Consider the following 16,614-nt stretch of genomic DNA (forward strand, 5'->3'; position numbering starts at 1 on the left):
TTAAGAGTATCAAATTATTCGTTCAAAAAAACTAACCACATATACAAATGTCAGCACACTCTGAAACGAACGTTCTGCCGAAGTGATTTGCATACCCGTTTAGAAAAAAAGTGCGCAAGAAACGGTCGCCGTTTTATTTGTCATGTCCTCATTAGTCTGCTACACATGCTGGAGACAAAAAAAAAAAAAAATCACAAAATCCAAGGTTCCCTTCGGCCATCCACTGAAATGAAAACACGAAAACGGGGACTGGAAGAAAGAAACTTGTTAATTGAAAAACGTGATTAAGATGGTGAAGTGCCAGCATCAGTCGACGAGCCATCTCGGTAGCGGAGATTAAAATGCAAGGTGCGCAGGAGCGGCGCGCACAAGCCGGCGTGCCAAAATGAGCGCACAATATGTATAATTATGGGACAGCGTGGGTTTCAAATGACGGATTTAAAACGAAGAGAACAAGTCTGTACATTTCGTCGTTACATTTAAAGACAAAAAATAAATGAATAAATAAAACGTGTATTTCCTAATCCAGCTAATGTATGCGAACCTTTTACAGTGTCGTGTTTGCCACGGAGATAAAAGAATGTTATATTTCCATTTAAAGCAAAGTCTGACTGGCCACACCAACACGATCCATCAGACAAGGCTCGCGGAGTGACGGCAGTCCATCTCTGCAAGGCCCGGGCACAAGGCAGGGACAATACCTGGACGGGAGACTTCCATCTGTGTGGAGGGCGCATGTTCTCTCCGTGTTGCCCTCTCATTTTAAACACGCGCACGTTTCACTACTTTGACCAGCCGTCCCGTCTCGTCTCGTCCCGTCCGGTCCAGTGCTGATCCGGGCTTTGCGAACTTTGCTGCATGGATCGGCTCCTTCGGCTCGCGGTCCTGAACTGGAGTACGCGGTTCAAAAAAAAGCGAGCAGATGGATTCTTTTACAGCCATCCTAAACATTGATCGGAGGGACTCGTAAGCACAACTGTCGGCCTCGAACCCAACGGGCACTTTTAAACGATTTCCCCTCCGGGACAAATTAACTAGTATCTGTCTATCAGAACGCGCTTTTTTATTGCTTTATTATAAGGGAGAGCAGGGGAGGCGACAGAAGGTTTTGACAGGGGGTCCCGAGGAGAAAACACACAGCTTCAGGAACAAAGAAGGCAGTTCCAGTGAAAACTTGCATTTCGAGAAGTTGAAAATTGGCAATGCTTGTATATCGTTGACATTAGGGTTAGGGTTAGAGAGAGCATGGCGCGGTGGCTGCGTACAACATTTTAAGACTTCTCCACAAGCCTGGTGACACGTAGACAATATTCATTTTTTTAAGCGTATATTTTATTCTGATATGTATAGCATTACATTTAATGATGGAAATTCTAAAAAAAAAAAAAAAAAAAGGCTCAGAGTAAAAGAACGGAAATTTTGAGTTGAAAATTGGCAATGCTTATATATCGTTGGATATTTAAGGTGGTCTGATCTTTTTTGATTTGAATGAGGAACCTTCATTCATTCATTCCCTTCCAGGAAGCCATGGGTTTGTACAGCGACCTCCAATGGCCGACGTCACCACAAATGACCACTCGCTTTAAAGTCCATTTAGGACTCATTTTCAGCGTGGCCTGGCACTGAACCCAAAGGGTCCTTTCCGGTGCGTTTTCTTAACATCGTATGCAAATCAAACGAATGGCCACACCGACCTAAGTAAGGCCTGTTGACCGGTGTAACGAGACGTTCATCCACATGTTCAAATCCCCCTCACCTTAGAAAGTCGAAAGAAAGCGTGCTCAGCGTTTCTCAATAAGCAACCACGGAGTTTGGACAGTAAGGATTTGAGGGGGTCTTCCTCAGTAAATGAACCCGTGGTCGTGGGGAACTGCTGACCAACGTTGTCTGCAATAATAAGCTTTTGTCTGAAGTCACGTAACACAACGTTACCTTCACTGATCTAGTTAACGCGATTCGGGGGCGTGGAGACCACCGCCTATCCCAGTAGCATCGGGCACAAGACAGGAAGCAGGGCATAACCGCCCCCTCCCAACCGCGGGCACACACTGGGGGCAGTCTGGCATCGCCTGTTAACCCAGCGATTCTCAACCTTTAAGTATTTGTGACCCGAGTTTTCATAACAGTTTTAATCGCCCCCCCCCCTAACTTTTTTTGAAAGGAGCCCACTAATACCAATTTGTTCTTTTTAAATTAATGACACATCATAGATGCATATTTTATTATACCTACTTAACTTTTATCGTCATTTACTCTAACTCTATATTTATTTTTCTAGTTTCAGAATGTAGTTTAAGCTAATTTGTTTTGGTTACAATAGATGGATTTTTCATATTTTTGATTCTTGTTTTCTTTTTTTCCACATCTTCGCGCCCCCCTTTTTGTTACTTCGTGCCCCCCTAGGGGGGCCCGCCCCACAGATTGAGAACCACTGTGTTAACGCAACCTTCACCTCTTCAGTGATGTGGGCCACGGGGAGAACATGCAAACCAGTTCTTGAACTGGAGCAAAATAACTGGGGGGTCCTCCCTGTTGTGCTCAGAAGCTCATGTTAAATATTGCAGCCTGGATTGAGTCGTATGGTAAACTGAATATTGAATATTGGCTGGGCAGTCAAAAGGAGGCAGTAGCCCCCCTTGCAATTTTGTTCATACCGAGAATTTTAGGTTGTATTAAACATTGGATATTATGGGGGTCTTTAGAAGTAAAATGAGTCCCCTTGGAGTTTCAACCATACAGAGTGGCATATTGTAATAAATATTGAATATGGAGGGGGGTGTCGTAGAAGAAGGCAGGGGTTACCCCTTGCAGTTTCGATCACACTGACAGCTCTATATAGTATTGAATGTTGTAGGGGTCATCAGAGAAGACAGAAGGGGTCCCCGTTACAGTTTTGATCACACTGAGAGTGACACTGGATTAAATATTGAATATGGGGGGGGGGGGGGGGTCTTCCTTGCAGTTTTGACCTCACAGATAATCATTTATTGTATCAAGTATTGAATACTGAGATTCAGAGGAGGAGGCAGGGGGTCCCGCCCTTGGAGTTTCAATCATATTCTATATCATGGATTGAATAAAATGTTGAATAGTGGAGGGTCATTACAAGAGGCAGGCCCCCACCCCTCTTGGAATTCTGATCATGTTGAGAGTCATATGTTGTGTTAAATGCTAAATATGGGGGTCTTCAGAGGAGGGGAGGTTCCCTTTTGAAATTTTGATCGTGCAGACAATCATATCTTGTATTCGATATTTAATACAAGGGGAGGCAAGGGGTCCCCCTTGCAGATTAGATCATGTTCGAAGACACTGTATTAAATACTGGGGGGGGGGGGGGGGGCGCTTCAAAGGAGTCGTGATGGCTCTTCCTTGGAGTGCAGAGTCTTGGTACACACCAGTACCCTGCCACTGAAACTGAGCCCACTCCACACAATACGAAGGCACACCGCTCATTTTTCACAAAAAAAGTCCCCACATCTGTTGATTTGAACTCAGGAGATGGCGGACCAATCAGTACACTAGAGGCAGGAAATGAACCCTCATCCCAGATGCACAGTCCCGCACCCAATAAACTCGATGACACTGCCTGGAAAAAGCTGGAAATTAAGACAGCGTCCTTTAAATGTGATTGTGACGTCAGAAGAGACACATAAACATCGTTGGTCCAGTCAGTCAGTCATTGTCCAACCCGCTATATCCCAACCCAGGGTCACGGGGGTCCGCTGGAGCCAATCCCAGTCAGCATAGGGCGCAAGGCAGGAACAAACCCAGGGCAGGGCGCCAGCCCACTGCAGGGCACACACACCCACAAACCATGTACACACCAGGGACAATTTAGGACCCCCAATGCACCTAACCTGCATGTCTTTGGACTGTGAGAGGAAACCCACGCAGACACGGAGAGAACATGCAAACTCCACGCAGGGAGGACCTGGGAAGCGAACACAAGTCTCCTTACAGAGAGGCAGCGCTAGCCACTTCGTTGGTCCAGAGAAAGATAAAAAAAATGGATATGTCATTAAGATGCTGTGAGTACTGAGAAAAGCGCTATATAAATGTAATGAATTATTATTATTATTATTAACACGTGTAGCTGTACTTGGAGATAATAACAATAAATCTTTGCGCGCTTGAAGAAATGTCGCCCATGATGATAATTGTGCTTGAGTGGCTGACGCTGCTCCCCGAATCCTGGACCAGAAAGTGGATGAAATTTGCATTAATTATTACTGGCCACACCCCCAGCATATTAACAGGTGAATCGCTAACCCCAAAGCGGCACGACTGGGGTTTGGAGAAAGTGAATGCGACGGACTAGCGCCCTCTACAGGTCAGACTCCTGAGTTGACCAAGTGAAATTCAGTTCCTGGCCGCAGTCTGAATTTCGTTAATCACGACTGATAACGGGCGGACGGTGAAGGCGCCGAGCTCTTCGGTTTCAGAGGAGTCCGTCCTCACCCCCCGATTCGGATGGCTGTTTTCACTTTCTTTTCCCTCCCGAAGAGCCGGAGTGGCAATCTGCCGCGTCACCGTTAATGGACAGAGGGATTGATCGAAGCCTTGTAAAAGTGAGCTGATCGTATCGGTGTGTGGCAGCCCATTACCCCGCTGTCTAGCGCCCGGGATTTGCGGCACTTCGCCTGCACTTCCAGTGACCGTTTGATGGCCGATTTGTCTTAGACCTGAGCACTTGTTCATTTTCCAACAAAGCATTTCTCTCCCCACAGGCTTTAAAGCCATCAGTGCTTTCGAGCGGGCGGGGGTCGTCTCCTCGGTGAAAGCTCTTTTTGGGAGCGCAGTGTGCAGAGGATTGCACAAAATAACATAAAGGTGCCTGAGAGATGAAGAGGAGGAGGAGGAGACGGCATGGCGCGGTGGCTGCGTAAAACATTTCAACACTTCTCCACAAGCCTGGTGACACGTAGACAATATTTTTTTAAGCGTATATTTTATTCTGATTTGTATGGCATTACATTTAATGATGGAAATGATAAAAAAAAGGCTTAGAGTAAAAGAACGGACATTTCTGCGGATGGCATGGTGGCACAGCGAATAGTACTGTCTCTGTATGGATCAGGCATCCAGGATTCAAATTCCTTTTCAATCCCATTCAGTACAGTGTGGTCAAGACCACCCCTACCTTACCATTTGATGAGCTTGAACTAATAGACGGGGGTCTTGTTGCTGAAAATGAGCATCATGCCAACTATCTTTGGGAGAGGGGAGCTACAGCCTTTTAGCACTCCTCCTGGCCTCTGTCGGTATGGAGTTTGCATGTTCGCTTTGTGGCTGTGAGGGTTTTCCTCCTCTATCACTAACAATGGGAAAAGTGCCCCCAGACTGGCAGAGGGAAGCCCGGAGACCCCCTGGCCCTTTCTTGGGAGTGTATTGCATGTTGTCCCTGTAATTCAGTGTTGTTTCAACAGCTAAAAGTCGTGCTGCTTGGGTTATTTCTCTGTTCCAGATACACTTCTGGTTGTTATTTTTTTTTAAAGCGCCTTTCAGTGAGACTCGGAGTGCTGTAACAAGTTCACAGAAAAATGCAATTACAAACTTTACAAATGTCTAAGTTACAGAATGAGCCCCCAGATTTGTTTAAAACGCACAGCTCACTTAAATGGAGCTTCGCAAATTCAGTTCATTAACACAATCGATGAACCAGTGATTGGCTGTGGGGCGAGTGTGCCCTGTGCTCGCATGGCACAGTACCCAGTGTAGTTTCCCACCTTACACCCAGTGCTGCCAGAATAGACTGTTACTAAATAATAATACAAATAATACATTTTATTTATTTGTAGGCATATTTCTAAACACTCAAGGACACCAAACAATAGATAAAACACAGCTTATAAACAAAACTAAAATACAAAAATTAAAATTAGACAGAGCGCCCACCCAATCCTCAAACTGGAATAAACAGATTTCAGAAACAAATGACCGATTGCCACAAAATGAAGGGGCATCCCACCCATTGGCAATTCCTGAGCTATGCCCATTGCTGCCCAGGTACCCAGTCTAGTGTCTCATGAAAGCAGATGACAAACATCAACATAAAATATCCAAAATCAGCCTGGCACACTCGGGGGCTGATCTTCCCGTTGTGCCAGGCAGCGATCTGGAGAATGCATACCAGCAGATATTGAGGAGTAGTGGCACATTTATGGCAGAATTGATTCCTCAGATTTGTGTGCCCACTGCTTTTCAAAAGCAGCTTACACTAATACAAGGTTCCAGTATGATCCTGTAAGGGGCACCAGTCCTTCACACTCACCTACTTACTCGTCGCCAATCAACTAAACTGGTGTGTTTTTTACATGCGCTATACGGACACGGGCAGAACATGCAAATTGCACAAGAGTGACAGGCCGGGATGGGCAAAGTATTGCAATGGGCACTCGAATTCCAGCAGGGGAATTCACAAATTCTAGTAATAACACACATCCCAATATATAAAGCAGAGCGCTTTGAGAATGGGAAAGGTACCATATAAATAAAATGTATTATTATTATTACAATAATTTTTAAAACCACAAGTTAGTCCGCTATGTAAATCCACACCTCGGAGTCTATCTGTGTGAAATGTTGTGCACCACAGGCTAAGTTTCAGTACAAAATTTAATCGGTGCCCCCTAGCTGGAAGGACATAATGTGTGGTGTGAGTTGCTGGTACTAACCACTGCACCATGGTGCCCACCCTCCCACAAACAACTGCCCTTTTAAAATGAATGTTAGGGTTATTTGGTAAATATGTCATTAATCTTTAAGGGGTGGCATGTCCCCTTGGCATCCATGGTGGTATCGCATACAATAACCTCTGCCAGCTAGAAGGGCCCACACTGGCAGGCATCCATGAATGCATTTTTACTTTGAAAGGACCCTTTGGACCCACCCATTCAAGTAGAGCAGTTCTACTGCAAAAGGCACTATATAATAATTGACATTTATGCATGGGTATTGATTGGTGGGTGGGGGGCACCATCAAGTTCTTACCCAAAGGAAACCAGTAAAGCCCCTGGCCTGGTAACATTTCTTAAAAGGGTAATCTACTCAGGTGAACGATTAGGGAATAAATTCAGCAATTAATGGGACCACCAAGGGTTTTCTGTTGGGGTAGCCTTTTCAAAAGGTAGAATAAGTGAAAGGGAATATTGGAAGAAACAGAATTGGGGTCCTTAATCAGTACTTAAAAAAGATCAAGACTTTAAATCAACTAAAAAATTAAAAATGCAACCAACATGTATGCATTCCACTTGTAGAGGGGCATTTCATGTGCCCGCCCTGAGGTGCCAATTGTGAAGAGGTCGGACTGTGCTCTATGTTCACCAAGATAAATGATTCATGACTGGCATCGACCAGGGCCTATCCTGTGATCAATTTTCAAGCCTTTGTATTCAATTCAAAGTTGTGGGTGCTGAAGGGGGTGCCAGTGCAGTGCCAAGGCACACCAAAGCAAACGGAATGTGGGAGAAAAATCCCAAGCAGATACAGAGAGAGGGTTTAAAAACTGTGCACGGGATTGTAATGGGCGAGTCTGCAGTTGCTCCATGCCACCTCTCTTTTTGGTGTGGTCCACCATTAGATCAGGCACTCCAAGGTGGCACTTTTCCCAGCATGTGGAATCGAATGAGCCCCTTGTGACTTATTTTTGCTGTTAATCTAATTGCATGGCAAGCAATCTTTATTTCATATGATGCCGTTCACTGTACAAGTTGCCTGAGAAACGCATAAGTATCCAACTTAAAAGTGGCAGCTCACACTGGCATCATGTAACCAGTGTGACATTTCCAAGGACTTCCCAAGCTGGTGGGATCCTTAAGTACCCTCTGGGTTGATCACGAAATCGTTTTTGCGATTTCCATTTTGAACTCATTTCATTTTGTGCTAATTTTCATGCTGTCCTCATGGGTGGTGCACCCTAATTGTTTAAGTGGGCTGTCATCTCCTGACAGGCAAATTGTCAAATCCGGAGGGCAGTCCAGCTGGCCCTGGTGTCCTCCTCACATTTCTCGTTTCTCTTTTTCACAGACTACCAAGGAGAGTACTACGGACCAAGTGGAAATTATGATTTTTTCCCGCATGGGCCCCCGTCCTCGCAGGCACAGTCTCCGGCGGACCCCAGTTACCTCAACAGCTCGGGGCCTGGACAGCTTGAGGGATCCATCTCAGGTCACCACCCTTCCGAAAACCAAAGGTACACGGACATGATCTCCCACCCGGACACTCCTAGTCCGGAACCAGGCCTCACGGGTCCCCTGCACCCCATCCCAGGGGAAGTGTTTAGCGGTGGTCCTAGCCCGCCTTTCTCTCTGGCCAGCAACTCGGGCTACAGCGCCCCCCTGTCCCACCCTGGACAGGAAATGGGAGAGACGGCGGTTTGGTAAAACTCCACAAAATATTAGAAGATGATCTTGCAGCCTGGTCGCTATTTATCATTTGTCCAGCCACTGGACCCTGGTGCTCCTGACCGGTGGGGACTTTCTGAACTTGGACCCTTTGGATGACTGAACGCCACCATCGGCAGAGAGGACACCAGAACAAAACCAACACAACAATGCAGGACTCCCGTTTGGGCCCTACCGCCGATCCAGAACTGTACTCCAGGAAGATCCTGACATCTCCCCCTAGGAGGGGCTCCGATTTTGGAGATCTCACAGGCAATAGAGGGTACTTCAAATGGCACCAGAGGTATTAAATACAATTTAAAAAACAAAAACAAAACAAAAGCAGTTGGTATTCAGCACCCCCCCCCTGTTGTCGACTGCCAGCTTCACCCCATTCTCTACGGTAGGCATTGTGCCCCAGTGAAGGACAGGGGAAGGTGCTTTACACAGGGTGGTGGTGGTGCCGTCTTCCAGGCTCCCGTGTGGCGCTCATTATATTCCTCCAGGCTGGCAAAGCTTCACACCATAGGTCTCGACACAATGACATGCCAGTCTCCTCACACAGCTTGGATCGGGATGACTTTCAGCAGTCCGAAGGGCCAACCCTTCACTTCATGGTCACCTCGGAGAGTCACAAGCTGTGTGGGTGCCAAGTGGGAAAGAGAGACCGTCAGAGTTGGGGCATCGACCTTTAGTTGACAGAGTGCCAACCTGGGGTAGCACTGTGAAGAAACCGTCGAGTCAAGGCCGCCGCCGCCGCCTATTGCACACTGTGGCAGGAGGCTCTGAAGTTCTGAATGTAAGTTTGTTTTCACAGCTAGCGTCGACCTCCTTTGTTCATTTTTTAGGTTTCTCTTTTTCTTTCTTTGTTTTATTTTTCTTAAAAACAGAGGGGCCACAACACTCACTTCCGATAAAATTGCCTGCAACATTCCAGGTTTGCCTGTTTCATGGATGGCAGGCTTTAGGATCATTATTACAATCCCCACCTCACCCCCCCCCCTCCATCTTTCTCTCCTTCCTTGCATAAAATCAATCAAAAAATAAACAAACAAAAAAAAAAAAACAACAAAACTGTGTGTGTTTCTTAAAGTGCCACAGTGCCACCTACTGGACAGCTGCAGCATTACAGCAACACCTTAGCTAACAGTATAAGACGGCGTCAAATCTGACCCTTGTGCACGTGAACTCGATTTCTCGCAAGATTTTTTGTTCTCGTTAATTTAGGACAGCGGACCTCAAACTGTGGGGCGCACCCCCCGGAGTAACAAAAAAGGGGGCGCGAATGTTGCCATATGTGGCGTAATTTCGCTATTCGTAGGAAAATTTGAAACTTGTAGCGGTGTATTGGCAGCAAAAAATATAGGAATAAATTTTATTAGGGTTTCAAAAAAAAACGTTAGGGGGGGTGCGATTAAAACTTATGAAAACTTGGGTCACAAATACTTAAAGGTTGAGAAACGCTGATTTAGGAAGTGTGGAGTAACCGATTTCAATATTTTTTTTAAAATAGCGGTTTCCATGTAGCCGAACTCCAGATACGCAACGATCATGTCCACCTGCAATTCTTGGCCTAACTTAGTATAGGAAATGATCCTTTATTACTGAAAACCTTCTGAAGGTAAAAAAAACTTTTCAAAGATAAGCCCATCGTCACTTTCCCCAACTCCAGATTGAGGGTAGGTGTGTAAAATCGACAGGCTGGACGGTACAAGCGAGTGCCTTATTTATGCGAGTCTCAAGACTCTACCATCAAGAGGGGACTGCCCCCCCCACTACACCCCACAACCCCACACAGTTCGTTGATCGAATATTCATAAATCTCCACGTTTGACACCCCACTCCTGCTTGTCCATCGAAGATACATAAAATCTCAACGCTCGATACACCAATGGTAACACCTCTACTCCCATTTAAATCGATGGAATTTTCATAAATCTCCACCTTCAAGACACCAAGGGTAACCCCCATCTCCCATTTCTCAACTGAATACACGTACATCTCCACATTCAACACACCAATAGTAACCCTCCGCTCCCACTTGTCGATCAAATATGTAAACTGCACTAGCTGGTGGGAGCTGTCAGAAAAACGACCAACAGACATCAGAAAAGTTTGGAACAGTTGTTCACAATATGGAGTCCAAAATAGCACCGATTATGTAGAGGCAAGATAGCGGCTTTAAAGGCCAATGGAGGAAGTGATGTCATCAGGACCAGAACCGGAAGTGACATCATCAAAGGTGACGGGACTGGGCAGGATTTCCTGAGAAATGGTCTGCAAGGAACTGAGAGAGACAGTCAGTGCATCCCGCTGCCGCCTGGTCAGGTGTAGATTTACAATTACTCAGGCCCTTTAGCTGCCTCCTACTCATACGTGTGTGACACAGCCTTAAGCACCCACTCGTCGGATCACGAAAGCATCCTTAACGATTTCTGTTTTGAATTAATTTCACGGGGGAAAGGGGGTGTGTTGATGGGTGGTGCACCCCACTTGTGTTAGTGGGCTGCCATTTAGTCGCCATCCGCTGACCGTTTGGTCTCCATTTGTATTCAGGCAAATTGTCGAATCCGGAGGGCAGGCCAGCTGGCCTTGGTGTCCTCCTCACAAAATCTCTGTGCTCGATACACCAAGGGTAACCCTCCACTCCTGCTTGTAGATCAAATATGTAAACTGCACTAGCTGGTGGGAGCCTTAAGTACCCACTTGGCTGATCACGAAAGCATCCTTAATGATTTCTGTTTTGAATTAATTTCACGGGAGAAAGGCGGTGTGTTAATGGGTGGTGCACCTTACTTGTTTTAGTAGGCTGCCATTTAGTCACCATCCGCTGACTGTTTGTTCTCCATTTGTTTCAGGCAAATTGTTGAATCCGGAGGGCAGGCCGGCTGGCCTTGGTGTCCTGCTCACAAAATCTCTGTGCTTGATATACCAAGGCTAACCCTCCACTTCGATTTGTCAGTCAAATATACATAAACATCCACATTCAACTCACCAAAGATAACTCCCTGCTCCCACTTGTCGATCGAATATTTATAAATCTCCATGCTCGATGTGCCAATGGTTACTCTCCTCTCCCACTTCTCGATTGAATATTCATAAATCTTCATACTCGATACACCAATGGTAACCCTCCACTCCTGCTTGTTGATCAAATATGTAAACTGCACTAGCTGGTGGGAGACTTAAGTACCCACTCGACTGATCGTGGAAGCGTTCTTACGATTTCCGCTTTGAATTAATTTCACCAGGGAAAGGGGGGCATGTTAACTTTCATGCTGTCCTCATGGGTGATGCACACCAGTTGTTTTAGTGGGCTGCCATTCAGTTGCCATCTTCTAACAGTCCTTCTCATAAAATCTCCAAGCTCGGTACACCGATGGTAACCCTTCACTCCCATTTCTCAACTGAATATTCATAAATCTTTACGTTTGACACACCAAGGGTAACCCCTGTCTCCCAATTATTGATCAAATATTCATAAATTTCCGCGTTTGACTTACCAAGGATAACCCCCTACTCCCACTTGTTGATCGAATATTCATAAATCTCCATGCTCGATACGCCAATGGTTACTCTCCACTCCCACTTCCCGATCAAATATACAGAAATCTTTGTGCTCGATGCACCAATGGTAACCCTCCACTCCCACTTGTCAATTGAATATTCATAAATCTCCAGACTTGGTATACCAATGGTAACCTCCCACTCCAGATGTTAACTTGGTCAATATTATAATTTTTGTTAATAAAATTCCCGTTTATTATACATCAATCTCCACACTCAATAACATCAAGGGTAACCCTTCACCTTGGTGTTTCGATTGAATATCCATAAATCTCCATGTTCAACATATCAAGGATAACCCGCTACTCACACTTCTCGATTGAATATCCATAAATCTTCATGCTTGATACACCAAGAATAAACCCCGACTCCCATTTCTCGATCGAATATACATAAATCTCCACACTCGATTCAACCCAACAAGGATAACCCCGAATTCACATTTCTGGATTGAATATTCATAAATCTCTTGGCAGACCAATGGTAACCCTCCACTCACACCGGTTGATCAGATGTACACACATTTCCACACTCAGTAACACCAAGAGTAACTCTGCACTCCTACTTATCAATCGAATACCCATAAGTCTTCTCACCGGACACACCAAGGGGTAAGCCCACCCCACTCCTGCTCAGATCGATTAGACATACCGTGTATCTCTACACTAAATTCACCAAACACTCACCCCACTCTTCGATGATATTTTCGAATATGAACATGCTCAAAACACCAACCGTGGACCTCGAAAATCCCTCCACCCTCTCCTGAGCATCATAAACATGTAGCTGTGCCTGAAAAACTTCAAGGTGCAATACACAACTGAAGATCTGAAAGCTTTGACCGCAACATTTAGATCATCACCTCAAAAGCGCTGGAGCCGACCCGGTTTCTCGTATTATGGGATTTAGATTCTACGTGTGAGATTTTCATATCGGATGTCTAAAACATTGTCTGACATATTAAATTAATTTCCATATCCTGTGCCCTAGTCCAGATCGATGGACTTCACCTCTTTTTCCAAACCCACTTTTCCCCGATTGCGGAAATTACCTTCTAGCAGGAAAAACTAAGAACTTACCGAGAACGTTGGGGTCACGTATAGTCACTTGGGGAGGGGACGATCATCTTGACGTTTGAGCGGATCCTGTGTTGACTTGAGGAATCCAACAACGGAGGGGCTTGCAAACTCCACCGAGATGGTCCTTCAAAGCCAAAAAAATCTGAGGCATGGTACCTGAAAAATAAAATAAAGCAGAACTTAATTTTTGGCATTTTGCATTCATCCCACAACCTTGTTTAGTCTTTTAGTTCTTACTCTTGTGGCTTTACTTTTTGACGTTACCCAAAACGTTACTCGATTTTTACATTTTTTCTTCTAAGAAACAACTGATTTTGCGATATGTGTGACGGCGGCCATTTTGTGCGTCGTTTCCCCACCATTTTGTTAGATGATTTCTTGTTTAGGTGCCGCTACATTATTATAGGTTCAGGGTCACCTCTGCCATACAGGCGAAATAGACGGTCCTGAACCTACAATTTTCAGTAGAATCACGTTCTGATCATTACTTGTCTTGACTTACAAACATTTGGACCCAACAGTAGGACCCCGGTACTCATTAGATTATAAATAGATCTCTCTCCGATCGAAACACTAAGGAGACTTGTACCTCCCCACTTTTATGTGTCACTGCACTAGAAATGCACCACACAACACCTGCTCATCGATCGACTATACGTAGATTGGCACACTCGAAACCCCAGGGGGAACCCCCCCACCTGTTCTTTATTCATATCTGTGTATCTCCATGCTTAAAACCCCAGGGGGAACCCCCTCAACCTCTTCTTCATTCATATCTGTGTATCTCCATGCTTAAAACCCCAGGGGGAACCCCCCAGCCTCTTCTTCATATCTGTGTATCTCCATGCTTAAAACCACAAGGGGAACCCCCCCCCACACATTATTTATTCATATCTCGCTAACATTGTAGTTTCTCATTCTCGAAAGCTCAAGTAGGACTCCCTTGCCCTACAGCATAAATGTAACTTAAGAAAAGCCAGCGCTCTGAACCTGCCATCCAAGGATAAACCAAAGCGAACTGAATGAGCCGCCTCGTTTGTGGCAGGTCCGCACCATTTGGAATGAGCTGTGGCTTTACATCCCATAACGTGCGCAAGAACAATGCACCCGCTGTCACACGTCTTTACAGGAGTGACGAGGGAAGTCATCTTCATCAGCCCGGGGGTGGGGTGTCCACTTGTCAGTAGTTCACCGGAAACCGGATATACAGGACACAGCAGGAGACTGTGGATGGCAAGGGGTTTGGAGAGGGAACTGTCAAGTTTAAGCACTGCCCCCCTGATTGGTCAGCAGGTGCGAAACACACACAGTTGTGCCACTTACCACCACTCAGACACACTCTTTAGGTCCATCTCGACGGCCAATGCTCGAGGTCTCTGGGCTCCCTCTGCCTCTTCCATTCGTTTATTTTAAGGTAGGAGCCTTTGTTTCGGTTTGAACTGCTTCAACACGGACTGAAAGGATTTTTGTTTTTATTTTTCAGGAAAACTGTTGCTTCTAGATTTCCAACTTTATATAAGAACAGATAAAAGTATATGCTTTTTTTATTATTTCAAATTCTTATTTATTGTCTTAATCTAGAGGGTATGGATTGTAGCCCCCACGGCGGGGTGGATGAAAAAGGGTCTGGCCGAATAAAGTGGTGGAATACCTGTCACTGTTTCTCTTGTTTCATTGTGAATAAAAACAAAACTGTTTTCGCTAAAGCGCGACGGACCCTCTCTTTATTCTGCACTTGGTTTTCACCCCCCCCCCCCCACCTCCTTTCAGAATAAAGCACGCTTCACTCATGTTGCCATCATGAACACGGAGTCCACAAGTAAAAACTCACGTAAGACTCCCTAAGTCATAAGAAACATCATAACAAAGGAGAAGAGTAGCGGCAGATATTTAAAATATTTAATTGGGGGCTTCAGTTTCAAAGCTTCAAGTCTACATGTCCTCAGTTGTTGTAGACATTTGTCACTTGTCAGTTGTAGTAGACATTTGTCACTTGTCACCCCCCTGATGGAGCTCAGCAGAGAGCTAGTAAAGGATCAAATGTCAAAAATAACCTCATATTCATAACTGGTGACCTTGAAATTGTCTAAAACGATACCTCACATGCCTAGGTTTGAATGTTCTGGGAGAGGCTCTTGGTGGGCCAGGACCACCGGTGGTAAAGAATCAAATATCAAACACATGATCACATTCGTGATCAGCGACCTCAAGACAGCATACAACGACACTCTGCATGCCCACATACAGGATGTTTTGTGAAAAGGGGTATCTTTGACCCCTCATATCCCCATTAGGGGGTCCGATGACATGGTACGAACAACTTCAAGTCCTGCTGATCATTTTTGTTGAAGACACCTACTGGTTTACTCTTTATCATAAGAGAGTGTCACTGCCTGCACAGAAAATGGTCCAGAACCGGCCTAAAAGTGAAAAAGGTTTTTGGGTCTAGAGAACAAGACATGGGGGCAAACCCCAAACAGTGTAACCCCTTGCAGAACTTGACATCAGGAGGACTCAGACATGTGGGGGTTCTCCTCGTACAGGTGAGTCAGGAGGTGAAGGGAAAGAACAAATGAAAAAAAAAGTCATTTCGGAATGTCCAGAAGGAATTCTTATGAATAGAACAGCAAGCCACGCCCACACCTGCAACACAACCCCGCCCTCTGTGGGTGGAAAGAAGTCTACCTGCATTGGAGCCATGCCTCTTGGCACCGCCCCCTTCCATATATGGAATTGGGCATTCTGAGGGATGCATTTTAACAGGTAGTTTAAACCAAGTGATGGATCAATCCAACATGACGTCACTGTCACTAGAAGATAGATACAGTGCATCCGGAAAGTACTCACAGCGCTTCATCACTTTGTCCACATTTTGTTATGTTACAGCCTTATTCCAAAATGGATTAAATTCATTTTTTTCCTCAGAATTCTACACACAGCACCCCATAATGGCAACGTGAAAAAAGTTTACTTGAGATTTTTGCAAATTTATTAAAAATAACAAAACTGAGAAATCCCATGTCCATAAGTATTCACAGCCTTTGCTCAATACTTTGTCGATGCCCCTTTGGTAGCAATTCCAGCCTCAAGTCTTGTTGAATATGATGCCACAAGCTTGGCACACCTATCCTTGGCCAGTTTCGCCCATTCCTCTTTGCAGCACCTCTCAAGCTCCATCAGGTTAGATGCACAGCCATTTTAAGATCTCTCCAGAGATGTTCAATCGGATTCAAGTCTGGGCTCTGGCTGGGCCACTCAAGGACATTCACAGAGCTGTCCTGAAGCCACTCCTTTGATATCTTGGCTGTGTGCTTAGGGTCGTTGTCCTGCTAAAAGATGAACTGTCGCCCCAGTCTGAGGTCAAGAGCGCTCTGGAGCAGGTTTTCATCCAGGATGTCTCTGTACATTGCTGCAGTCATCTTTCCCTTTATCCTGACTAGTCTCCCAGTTCCCCACAGCATGAGGCTGCCACCACCATGCTTCACTGTAGTGATGGTATTGGCCTGGTGATGAGCGGTGCCTGATTTCCTCCAAATGTGACGCCTGGCATTCACACCAAAGAGTTCAATCTTTGTCTCATCAGACCA

General features: G+C 45.4%; 1 protein-coding gene across 1 annotated transcript in view; it reads left to right on the forward strand.

The window, feature by feature from the left end:
* Window positions 1-9,657, forward strand: part of lhx5 (LIM homeobox 5) — a 36,575-nt gene extending 26,918 nt beyond the window's left edge. Inside the window, exon 5 of the mRNA XM_028824967.2 lies at window positions 8,026-9,657. Within this exon, the coding sequence (XP_028680800.1) occupies window positions 8,026-8,381 (356 nt within the window). The 3' untranslated portion in view covers window positions 8,382-9,657. The remainder of the gene's footprint in view (window positions 1-8,025) is intronic.
* Window positions 9,658-16,614: the final 6,957 nt, after the last annotated feature.

Source organism: Erpetoichthys calabaricus, chromosome 18, assembly GCF_900747795.2.
Source record: "Erpetoichthys calabaricus chromosome 18, fErpCal1.3, whole genome shotgun sequence".
NCBI lineage: Eukaryota > Metazoa > Chordata > Cladistia > Polypteriformes > Polypteridae > Erpetoichthys > Erpetoichthys calabaricus.